Source organism: Coregonus lavaretus, assembly GCF_964263955.1.
Source record: "Coregonus lavaretus genome assembly, chromosome: 37".
Classification (NCBI taxonomy): Eukaryota; Metazoa; Chordata; class Actinopteri; order Salmoniformes; family Salmonidae; genus Coregonus; species Coregonus lavaretus.
This window is the reverse complement of record NC_140024.1, coordinates 3,551,059-3,563,521: the sequence shown is the minus strand read 5'-3', so window position 1 is coordinate 3,563,521 and position 12,463 is coordinate 3,551,059. Positions and strand designations below refer to the sequence as shown.

The 12,463-nt window shown below is 40.6% G+C and overlaps 1 protein-coding gene across 1 annotated transcript in view; it reads left to right on the top strand.

The window, feature by feature from the left end:
- LOC311111933 (USP6 N-terminal-like protein) overlaps positions 1–12,463 on the top strand; it is a 33,082-nt gene that overhangs the window by 4,979 nt on the left and 15,640 nt on the right. Inside the window, exons 3-6 of the mRNA XM_084154858.1 lie at positions 9,621–9,706; positions 9,795–9,834; positions 10,512–10,592; positions 10,792–10,899. Coding sequence (XP_084010984.1) covers positions 9,621–9,706; positions 9,795–9,834; positions 10,512–10,592; positions 10,792–10,899 — 315 coding nt within the window. The remainder of the gene's footprint in view (positions 1–9,620; positions 9,707–9,794; positions 9,835–10,511; positions 10,593–10,791; positions 10,900–12,463) is intronic.

The following is a 12,463-nucleotide window of genomic DNA, read 5'->3' as shown; positions in this document are numbered from 1 at the left end:
AGGCAACAAGACATGAGTACATACTGTATATAGGATCTAAACTTGAGCCAGTTTGCTACAGCAGGAAAATAATCCTGCAGCAACAAGAAATGAGAGTTATTATGTGGATTATAATTTATGGACATTTTTGAAGGGGTTGATACATTTTTTGTAAGGGAAAACTAAGTCGGATATTTCAAAGTTGAAATTACAAACTTTAAAAGCCTTTTTTCACCCTAAATACAGTAAAAAATGTGCAGCATTGCAGGAAAGTTATTACATTTACATTTTAGTCATTTAGCAGACACTCTTATCCAGAGCGACTTACAGTTAGTGAATACATATTTCTTTATACTGGCCCCCCGTGGGAATTGAACCCACAACCCTGGCGTTGCAAACGCCATGCTCTATCAACTGAGCTACATCCCTACCGGCCATTCCCTCCCCTACCCTGGACGACGCTGGGCCAATTGTGCGACGCCCATGAGTCTCCCGGTCGCGGCCGGCTGCGACAGAGCCTGGATTCGAACCAGGATCTAGTGGCACAGTTAGTACTGCGATGCAGTGCCTTAGACCACTGCGCCACTCAGGAGTGTATCCTGCAATAGGGTGATCGTATTAAGATCCTACATCTGTAGAGGGGACCCTGTCTGGCCTTAGCAACACCTGTGACAACGGCCATAGCTAGACCATAGCAATCGATTACACCATGGTCTCTCGAAGCTACTGAACCATAATAGAAATCAGCTGATTACTGTCTGTCTGTAGGATTCTACTGTCTATATGGTATTTGACTTCTGTAGCTCAATTGGTAGAGCATGGCGCTTGTAACGCCAGGGTAGTGGGTTCGATCCCCGGGACCACCCATACGTAAAAATGTATGCACACATGACTGTAAGTCGCTTTGGATAAAAGCGTCTGCTAAATGGCATATTATTATTATTATTATTATTATTGACTTCAGAACAGAAACAGCACATACTGTCTCAGACATCAGGTGGTGACAGTACAGACAAAATGTTTCTAGTGCAATTCACCATGGGTGTTCTTTTTTATTGTAATGTGCAGATGGCTTAGTCAGGGTGCCATTTCTGTTTCTGTTTGGCAAAGACAACAACTTGGCTGACCTTTGATGTTGTCTTGCCAAACAAGGTTATGACTTATTATACGACGAGTGGGTCTAATCCTTAATGCTTATTAGTTAAAACTGCATTCCAGACAGTGTCTATTCCACAAGTTAAGTCTATGATGTTAAAATGCCTATTTACTCTGTCCCATCTGACTGCGCAATCCACTGTCTCATCAGCCCAGCCAGGCAATTTATAAACTTGATCTCCACTATAAAAAGCATCTAGACATTATCTCACATTTCTTTTAGACTAACATTTAGTTTTCAACAGTAGAGATTTGTATAAACCTTGCTGTCTGTCTCTCCGACATTTGCAACATTGTTTCAATATTCAAATTCGATCTCCAGCTGTCGCATAGTAATGAACGTGTCAGGAGTCGGGATGAGACAGACAGGCAGGCAGCTTTTCTCAGCCAGTCGAAATCATGAATCAGCATCATTTTATGGATATATACAAAGAAATATCAATAAAAAACAGGTAAAACGAAACAATAACAGCTAGTTTGCAGTCTTTCCAGCTTCAGTTTGAAGTGATTGTGTTAGCTGTGTTGTTGGCTAGCTCCTCTGAACAGTAGTGTCGTGATGATGGAGCACATTTTCAAAGCCAGGTGAAATCGCGCATTATTAGCTCATTGTTATGGATGTATCAAATAAATGTCACTAGAAAACAGCTTAAACAAATGCAAATAAAATGGTATTGGTCACATACACATATTTAGCAGATGTTATTGTGAGTGTAGCGAAAGGCTTGTGTTCCTAGCTCCAACAGTGCAGTAGTGTCTAACAATTCACAACAATACACACAAATCTAAAAGTAAAATAATGGAATTAAGAATATATAAATATTAGGACGAGCAATGTCAGAGAGGCATTGACTAGAATACAGTAGAATACAGTATATACATATGAAATGATCATATGTATGTATGTAAACATTATTAAAGTGACTATTGTTCCATTATTAAAGTGACCAGTGATTCCATCTCTATGTACAGTGGGGGAAAAAGTATTTAGTCAGCCACCAATTGTGCAAGTTCTCCCACTTAAAAAGATGAGAGAGGCCTGTAATTTTCATCATAGGTACACGTCAACTATGACAGACAAATTGAGAAAAAAAATCCAGAAAATCACATTGTAGGATTTTTTATGAATTTCTTTGCAAATTATGGTGGAAAATAAGTATTTGGTCACCTACAAACAAGCAAGATTTCTGGCTCTCACAGACCTGTAACTTCTTCTTTAAGAGGCTCCTCTGTCCTCCACTCATTACCTGTTTTAATGGCACCTGTTTGAACTTGTTATTAGTATAAAAGACACCTGTCCACAACCTCAAACAGTCACACTCCAAACTCCACTATGGCCAAGACCAAAGAGCTGTCAAAGGACACCAGAAACAAAATTGTAGACCTGCACCAGGCTGGGAAGACTGAATCTGCAATAGGTAAGCAGCTTGGTTTGAAGAAATCAACTGTGGGAGCAATTATTAGGAAATGGAAGACATACAAGACCACTGATAATCTCCCTCGATCTGGGGCTCCACGCAAGATCTCACCCCATGGGGTCAAAATGATCACAAGAACGGTGAGCAAAAATCCCAGAACCACACAGGGGGACCTAGTGAATGACCTGCAGAGAGCTGGGACCAAAGTAACAAAGCCTACCATCAGTAACACACTACGCCGCCAGGGACTCAAATCCTGCAGTGTCCCCCTGCTTAAGCCAGTACATGTCCAGGCCCGTCTGAAGTTTGCTTGAGTGCATTTGGATGATCCAGAAGAGGATTGGGAGAATGTCATATGGTCAGATGAAACCAAAATATAACTTTTTGGTAAATACTCAACTCGTCGTGTTTGGAGGACAAAGAATGCTGAGTTGCATCCAAAGAACACCATACCTACTGTGAAGCATGGGGGTGGAAACATCATGCTTTGGGGCTGTTTTTCTGCAAAGGGACCAGGACGACTGATCCGTGTAAAGGAAAGAATGAATGGGGCCATGTATCATGAGATTTTGAGTGAAAACCTCCTTCCATCAGCAAGGGCATTGAAGATGAAACGTGGCTGGGTCTTTCAGCATGACAATGATCCCAAACACACCGCCCGGGCAACGAAGGAGTGGCTTCGTAAGAAGCATTTCAAGGTCCTGGAGTGGCCTAGCCAGTCTCCAGATCTCAACCCCATAGAAAATCTTTGGAGGGAGTTGAAAGTCCGTGTTGCCCAGCGACAGCCCCAAAACATCACTGCTCTAGAGGAGATCTGCATGGAGGAAGGGGCCAAAATACCAGCAACAGTGTGTGAAAACCTTGTGAAGACTTACAGAAAACGTTTGACCTGTGTCATTGCCAACAAAGGGTATATAACAAAGTATTGAGAAACTTTTGTTATTGACCAAATACTTATTTTCCACCATAATTTGCAAATAAATTCATTAAAAATCCTACAATGTGATTTTCTGGATTTTTTTTCTCATTTTGTCTGTAGTTGACGTGACGTGTACCTATGATGAAAATTACAGGCCTCTCTCATCTTTTTAAGTGGGAGAACTTGCACAATTGGTGGCTGACTAAATACTTTTCCCCACTGTATCCTCCAAACACCGGCTTCCCGGGCATTATCACTTACAGTAACTAATTTGTATTATTATTATTTTTTTCTTTTTTTTCAGACACAGATAAAACAACAGTTGGACAATAAATTATAATAAAGACAATTGATTCTTACATGTTCATGTACATTTAGCCATGTGTTAATACATATACTGTATAAAATATACATTCTTGAATTATGTACACGTTATATGGTCTTGGTATTTACATTCTTTCAAGTGTCCTAGAACGATAAACAAAGAATAACAGAAATGCAAACATAAATGTTGAATAAAACATACAATAAAAAATACAAAAAATAAAAGGAGTGGCTTAACTTGAGAATGTGTTTGAGCTCATGAAATTAGGTTAGAGATTGTGATTGAACTCATGACATTAGGGAACATTAATTTATATTTGTATTTATTAGGTATCCAAGACAGCAGCTACTCTTCCTGGGGTCCAAACACATTAAGGCACTTGTATCCTACATAAAAGAATTAAGATAAAACAGTACATCATATAATATTATACAAAATGTATAATAGCTACCACCATACAACAATAGTACAATGTGTGCGTGTGCTAGCGTTTGAGTGCGTATGCATGTGTCTGTACCTGTGTGTGTGTCTCTTCACAGTACCCGCTGTTCCATAAGGTGTATTTTTATCAGTTTTTTAAATCTGATTCTACTGCTTGCATCAGTTACCTGATGTGGAATAGAGTTCCATGTAGTCATGGCTCTATGTAGCACTGTGCGCCTCCCATAGTCTGATCTGGACTTGGGGATTGTGAAGAGACCTCTGGTGGCATGTCTGGTGGGGTCCAGGTGCGACAAAACTAGGGCCTGTAGGACCTGACTTGTTGATAGTGTTGTTAAGAAGGCAGAGCAGCGCTTTATTATAGATAGACTTCTCCCCATCTTAGCTACTGTTGTATCAATATGTTTTGGCCATGACAGTTTACAATCCAGGGTTACTCCAAGCAGTTTAGTCACCTCAATTTCCACATTATTTATTACAAGATTTATTGGAGGTTTAGGGTTTAGTGAATTATTTGTCCCAAAAACAATGCTTTTAGTTTTTGAAGTATTTAGGACTAACTTATTCCTTGCCACACATTCTGAAACTAACTGCAGCTCTTTGTTAAGTGTTGCAGTCATTTCAGTTGCTGTAGTAGCTGTCGTGTATAGTGTTGAGTCATCCGTATACATAGACACACTGGCTTTACTCAAAGTAAAGATTGAAAAAAGTAAGGGGCCTAGACAGCCTCCCTGGGGAATTCCTTATTCTACCTGGATTATGTTGGAGAGGCTTCCATTAAAGAACACCCTCTGTGTTCTGTTAGACAGGTAATTCTTTATCCACAATATAGCAGGGGGTGTAAAGCCATAACACATACGTTTTATCAGCAGAAGACTGATCGATAATGTCAATAGCCGCACTGAAGTCTAACAAAACAGCCCACACAATCTTTTGATCATCAATTTCTCTCAGCCAATCATCAGACATTTGTGTAAGTGCTGTGCTTGTTGAATGTCCTTCCCTATAAGCGTTCTGAAAGTCTGTTGTCAATTTGTTTACTGTAGAATAGCATTGTATCTGGTCCCAATTATTTATTTATTTTTAAGTTTACTAAGTTTACCAACAGGCTGATTGGTCGTCTATTTGAGCCAGTAAACTGGGCTTTACTATTCTTGGGTAGCGGAATGACTTTTGCTTCCCTCCAGCCCTGAGGGCACACACTTTCTAGTGGCTTAGATTGAAGAATAGGAGTGGCAATATCGTCTGCTATTATCCCCAGTAATTTTTCATCCAAGTTGTCAGACCCCAGTGGCTTGTCATTGTTGATAGACAACAATACTTTTTTTTGCCTCTTCCACACTCACTTTACGGAATGAAAATTTGGTCAGTTATACTTGGATGTGTAGTGTTGGCGTATGTTGCTGGCATTTCATGCCTAAATTTGCTAATCTTGCCTATGAAAAAATCATTAAAGTAGTTGGCAATATCAGTGGGTTGATGAATGAGACATCTGATTCAATGAATGATGGAGCTGAGTTTGCCTTTTTGCCCAAGATTTCATTTACTATCATTATTTATATCATTATCATCCTATTTTGTTTGCATTACAACCTGTAATTTAAAAGGATTTTTATTTGGATTTCATGTAATGGACATACACAAAATAGTCCAATTTGGTGAAGTGAAATGAAAAAATTAACTTGTTTCAAAAAATTCTAAAAAATAAATAACGGAAAAGTGGTGTGTGCATATGTATTCACCCCCTTTGCTATGAAACCCCTAAATAAGATATGGTGCAACCAATTACCTTCAGAAGTCACATAATTAGTTAAATAAAGTCCACCTGTGTGTAATCTAAGTGTCAAATGATCTGTCACATGATCTCAGTATATGTACACCTGTTCTGAAAGGCCCCAGAGTCTGCAACACCACTAAGCAAGGGGCACCACCAAGCAAGCGGCACCATGAAGACCAAGGAGCTCTCCAAACAGGTCATCGACAAAGTTGTGGAGAAGTACAGATCAGGGTTGGGTTATAAAACTTTGAACATCCCACGGAGCACCATTAAATTCATTATTAAAAAATTGAAAGAATATGGCATCACAACAAACCTGCCAAGAGAGGGCCGCCCACCAGAACTCATGGACCAGGCAAGGAGGGCATTAATCAAAGAGGCAACAAAGAGACCAAAGATAACCCTGAAGGAGCTGCAAAGCTCCACAGTGGAGATAGGAGTATCTGTCCATAGGACCACTTTAAGCCGTACAATCCACAGAGCTGGGCTTTACATAAGAGTGGCCAGAAAAAAGCCATTGCTTAAAGAAAAAAAACAAGCAAACACGTTTGGTGTTAGCCAAAAGGCATGTGGGAGACTCCCCAAACATATGTAAGAAGGTACTCTGGTCAGATGAGACTAAAATTGAGCTTTTTGGCCATCAAGGAAAACGCTATGTCTGGCGCAAACCCAACACCTCTCATCACCCCGAGAACACCATCCCCACAGTGAAGCATGGTGGTGGCAGCATCATGCTGTGGGGATGTTTTTCATCGGCAGGGACTAGGAAACTGGTCAGAATTGAAGGAATGATGGATGGCGCTAAATACAGGGAAATTCTTGAGGGAAACCTGTTTCAGTCTTCCAGAGATTTGAGACTGGGACAGAGGTTCACCTTCCAGCAGGACAATGACCCTAACCATACTGCTAAAGCAACACATTTAAATGTCTTGGAATTGCCTAGTCAAAGCCCAGACCTCAACCCAATTGAGAATCTGTGGTAGGACTTAAAGATTGCTGTACACCAGTGAAACCCATCCAGCTTGAAGGAGCTGGAGCAGTTTTGCCGTGAAGAATGGGAAAAAATCCCTGTGTCTAGATGTGCCAAGCTTATAGAGACATACCCTAAGAGACTTGCAGCTGTAATTACTGCAAAAGGTGGCTCTACAAAGTATTGACTTTGGGAGGGTGAATAGATATGCACGCTGAAGTTTTCTGTTTTTTTGTCTTATTTCTTGTTTGTTTCACAATAAAAAATATTTTGCATCTTCAAATTGGTAGGCATGTTGTGTAAATCAAATGATACAACCCCCCCAAAAATCAATTTTAATTCCAGGTTGTAAGGCATCAAAATAGGGAAAATGCCAAGGGGGGTGAATACTTTCGCAAGCCACTGTAGTTTCTTCTTCTTTTTATTAAGTTTAGTCACTGACTTCTCAATTTGCAGTATGTTTGCCAATCGGTTGTGCTGCCAGACTTATTTGCCCTACCTTTTGCCTCATCCCTCTCAACCATACAATTTTTTAATTCTTCATCAATCCAAGGGGATTTAACCGTTTTTACAGTCATTTTCATAATGGGTGCATGCTTATTAGTAACTGGAATAAGCATTTCATATATGTGTCAAGTGCAGCGTCTGGTTGCTCCTTATTACACACCACAGACCAGCAAATATTCTTTACATCATCAACATAAGAATCACTACAGAACTTATTGTATGACCTCTTATGCACTATATTAGGCCCAGCTTTTAGGACTTTGGTTTTCCTAGATATGGCCAATATATTGTGATCTCTACATCCAATAGCTTTGGATACTGCTTTAAAGCAAATTTCTGCAGCATTAGTAAAGATGTGATCAATACATATTGATGATTTCATTCCTGTGCTGTTTGTAACTACACTGGTAGGTTGACTGATAACTGAAACAGGTTGCAGGCACTGGTTACAGTTTGAAGCTTTTTCTTGAGTGGGTAGCTTGATGAAAGCTAGTCAATAATGAAATCACCCAGAAAATATACCTCTCTGTTGATATCATATACATTATCAAGCATTTCACACATATTATCCAGATACTGACTGTAAGTGCTTGGTGGTCTATAGCAGCTTCCCACAAGAATGGGCTTTAGGTGAGGCATATTACTTCAACAGTATTTAACCTGAGATCCTCTCTAAGCTTTACAGGAATGTGGTTCTGAACACTGCCCCCATTGCCATTTCTGTATTTTCTGTAGATGCTACCACTGTATCATCAAAGGTATTATTTAAGTTAGTTTCAGAGATAGTCAGTATAGGAATGTCATCTGTTACTAGCAAGTTATTGATTTCAGGAACCTTGTTTCTTAGGCTACATATGTTAATGTGGGCTGTTTTTAGCACTTTTCTGGGATGCTTGATTGTTTCTATTGCTTTATTGGGAAGCTTATCAGAAGTAGACATGCTCATGTTATTTATATTTGAGCTGATAGTGCAGGGTGAGCTGCACACAGTGAACTTCCTACTAGGGCACACTGCCTCAGTATAACTCTGGTTCATAGGCACATTATTACTGCATACAACATCTGTAGGATCAACAGAGGCATTCAGGGCAGTTAGGGGGACATAAAGTAAGTTCCTTACATTGTGTCTGCCAACTCCCCTGGGATAATGTACATTATGACAACTCAGCGACACAATGGTAGGGATTAATTGAGCTGATCTTGGGTCATTGATAAGTCATTGTCTCAACGCTGCCTTGGAGTCCAGGAGCCAAGATTATTTTGATGGACTCTGTCATTCCTGTAGAGAATCTTCTGTTTCCAGAAAGTGTCAAAGTTATCTATAAACGTGATTCCAACAGAGGTACAGTAATATTTTAGCCAGGTGTGTAATGCCAGTATGCTTGGAGGAACATTGGAAAGTCCAAGCAGGTTCTCTGACCATGTGTCTCTCTTTCTCGCTCTCTCGCTCTCTCCCCCTCTCTCACGCTTTCCACACATTCCTTCTCATCTCCCTTTCACTGTTTAATTATATCCATCTCCCCCTTTCCTCTCTCTGCTTTCTCCCCCCAAATGACTTCCACTAGGACCTATTTTTAGCCCTCTCACTTTCTCAGAATTGACACCATTTGCAGTGTACCCTCAGCGCATCTTCGCTAAAATCGTTCATCTGTGATGGCATGGTTTGGTTTCTGTAGGCTGTATATATCGACCCTCTCTCTCTTTGCCCGCAACCTGCTTTCTGATAGCTTTCTATGTTTTCTAATAGTTGGCCACATCTATGTTGTCCATTGACTAGTCCTGAGAGAATTGTCTTCTGCCCCTTGGGCAATATCTGTGCCACGATGTACATATGGCAATAGGATTTTCTGTTATAATGGCCACGATTTAACACAGCATAGATAGACACAATGCATCCATTTGTATCATCTTTGAGACAGGCACAGCGATGTGATGCGCTTGTACTAAAATCAAATGTATTGTTCTCAAGAGAACAGCATGTATTGTGTTTTTCCCAGTGGCTCCAATTCAAAGGCCTAACGCCTGACTTGATTTAACAATTTTAAAGCAACAGGCCAACTTACTGCATGTTTTCCCTTGGCTGTGTGCTGTTTCTGATGTGTGTGTGTGTCTGTGTCTGTGTGTTATTCCAGGGCAGACAGGAGGGGGTGGAGATTGACCCCTGGGAGGATGCAGACTACAGTATTTACAGAGTCACTGACCGTTTCGGATTTCTGCAGTAAGTCAAACTGGGTTTGTGTGTACAGTATTGTACACATTACTTGACTGGCAGAATCTGACTGTTGTTGTCCATTCTTTTCCCACAGTGACGAGGAGTTGCCAACCCCTAGTGCACATGAGGAGAAGGTAAGAAGAGGAAATGCATCAAAAGAGTCAAAGAGACACACTACAGTTTCCGTTAGGTGGTGTACAGAAGCCACTAACTAACATTTCAAGTGTGACCTCTAACATATAGAGGTGTAATGTTCCTTGTGCAGCTGTAGTGTGTGTGTGTGTGTGTGTGGAGGTGTGTCAATGCTTAGTTTGTGTGTGTGTATGTATTAGCCAATCAATGCCCTCCCGCTAACCTAGTGAAACCCTGTAGCAGGGCCACATGCCCCAGGCATCCATCTAAGGCGAAGATGATCCTTAGGCATCTCACACACTCCTGGAATGAGAGCTACGCTTGCTCACACCTTAGAACCGGTCATGTGGTCGTGATTGATTAAATTACTTCCACATCTATCCTTGGGCAGAATTTGATAAGCTCTCCTCAATGTTAAATGTCAATACAGTACAAACCAGCACATGCCAGTCATAGCAGTGGGGGCAGGACACCAGGTTCTCAAGTCAAGTGATCTTTTATATGATCCCACGAAGGGAGTTCATTTGGTTGTAGTTTTAGGAGAAACATTGTAAATACTGTGTTCTGTACTGTACTATACTGGATGTGTAAATGCGTCTTGTTAATGTAAATGTGTCTTCATTTTGCATACATAATATTTCACCGAGTTTAAAATGTATTTTCTGTTTCGCCCTGACAGAAAAAGAACCTGGAAATTGAAAGGGTGGAAAAATGGCTGAAGATGGTGAAGAAATGGGATAAGTACAGGAACAGTGACAGGGTGAGAATAACTCTCTCTCTCTCTCTCTCTCTCTCTCTCTCTCCCTCTCTCTCGCTCACACAGACACACACTACACCCTTCACTTGTGTTTCTAAGTGTTTCTATTAGCCTGAAATGCTCACTCAACATTTACACTCCACCCTCAACTCCCCATTTGTCTAACCCCTGTCTCCCCTGTGTTCCCCTGCTCTCCTCTCAGATGGTAAAGCGTGTGTATAAGGGTATTCCCCTGCAGCTGAGAGGTCAGGCCTGGGCCATGATGCTGGATGTGGAGAAGGTGAAGAATGAGAACGAGGGGAAGTATGAGGTAAGAGAGTACCCAGTATATAACATGCACACACACATACACACACTGTTGGTTCATCAAGCATCTACTCTAAACAGTGCATAGGTGTAGGCAGCATTTACCAACACACAAAGATTTGATACTGTGCTCGAACCAGCACGTTGCAGTCTAAAGCCAGTGGTCACTCAGAACCACTAAACCATGAAATCTCTGCTGTTATGATTTGAAGCCGACTGCTACTTCAGGTCTCAGGGAAAGTGATGTCATTGTGCTATGCTACGCTATCAGTAACCAGGTTCACTACAGGGGCAGAGTACATGAAAAAGAAACGATTCAATACTGAATACCCTATACCCGGCCAGAGATAAATACCCTGTGATTCAACAATGGTGTGATACAGTAATGTCCATGTCCTCCCCCTCCATTGGTACAGTGGCTTCAGAAAGTATTCACACCCCTTGAGTTTTTCCATATTTTGTTATGTTACAAAGTGGGATTAAAATAGATTTTGTCAACGATCTACACAAAATTCTCTGTAATGTCAAAGTCGAAGTAAAATGTATTAATGGAACATAAAACACTAATATATTTTGATTAGATAAGTATTCATCCCCCTGATCAATACATGTTAGAATCACCTTTGGCAGTGATTACAGCTGTGAGTCTTTCTGGGCAAGTCTCTACAATATTTCTTCAAGCTCTGTCAGGTTGGTTTTTGATCATTGCTATACAGCTATTTTGAAGTCTTGCCATAGATTTTCAAGCCGATTTTAAGTCAAAACTGTAATTAGGCCACTCAGGAACATTCAATGTCGTCTTGGTAAGTAACTCCAGTGTATATTTGGCCTTGCGTGTTAGGTTATTGTCCTGCTGAAAGGTGGATTTGTCTGCCAGTGTCTGTTGAAAAGCAGACTGAACCAGGTTTTCCTGTAGCTTGTGCTTAGCTCTATTCCTTTTCTTTTTATCCCCCCCAAAAACTCCCTAGCCCTTGCCAATGACAAGCATGCAACCACCACCATGTTTGAAAATATGAAGAGTGGGACTCCGTGATGTGTTGTGTTGGATTTGCCCCAAACATAATGCGTTGTATTCAGGACAAAAAGTTCATTTCTTTGCCATATTTTTTGCAGTATTACTTTAGTGCCTTATTGCAAACAGGATGCATGCTTTGGAATATTTTTATGCTATACAGGCTTCCTTCTTTTCACTCTGTCATTTAGGTTAGTATTGTGGAGTAACTACGATGTTGTTGATCTATCCTCAATTTTCTCCTTTCACAGCCATTTAACTCTGTAACTGGTTTAAAATTACTATTGGCCTCGTGAAATCCCTGAGCGGTTTCCTTCCTCTACCTCAACTAAGTTAAAAAGGACACCTGTATCTTTGTACTGACTGGGTGTATTGATACACCATACAAAGTGTAATGAATAATTTCAACATGCTCAAAGGGATATTCAATGTCTGCTTCTTTTTGTTTTACCCATCTACCAGTTGGTGCCATTCTTTGCGAGGCATTGGAAAACCTCCCTGGTCTTTGTGGTTGAATCTGTGTTTGAAATTCACTGCTCGACTGAGATAATTGTAT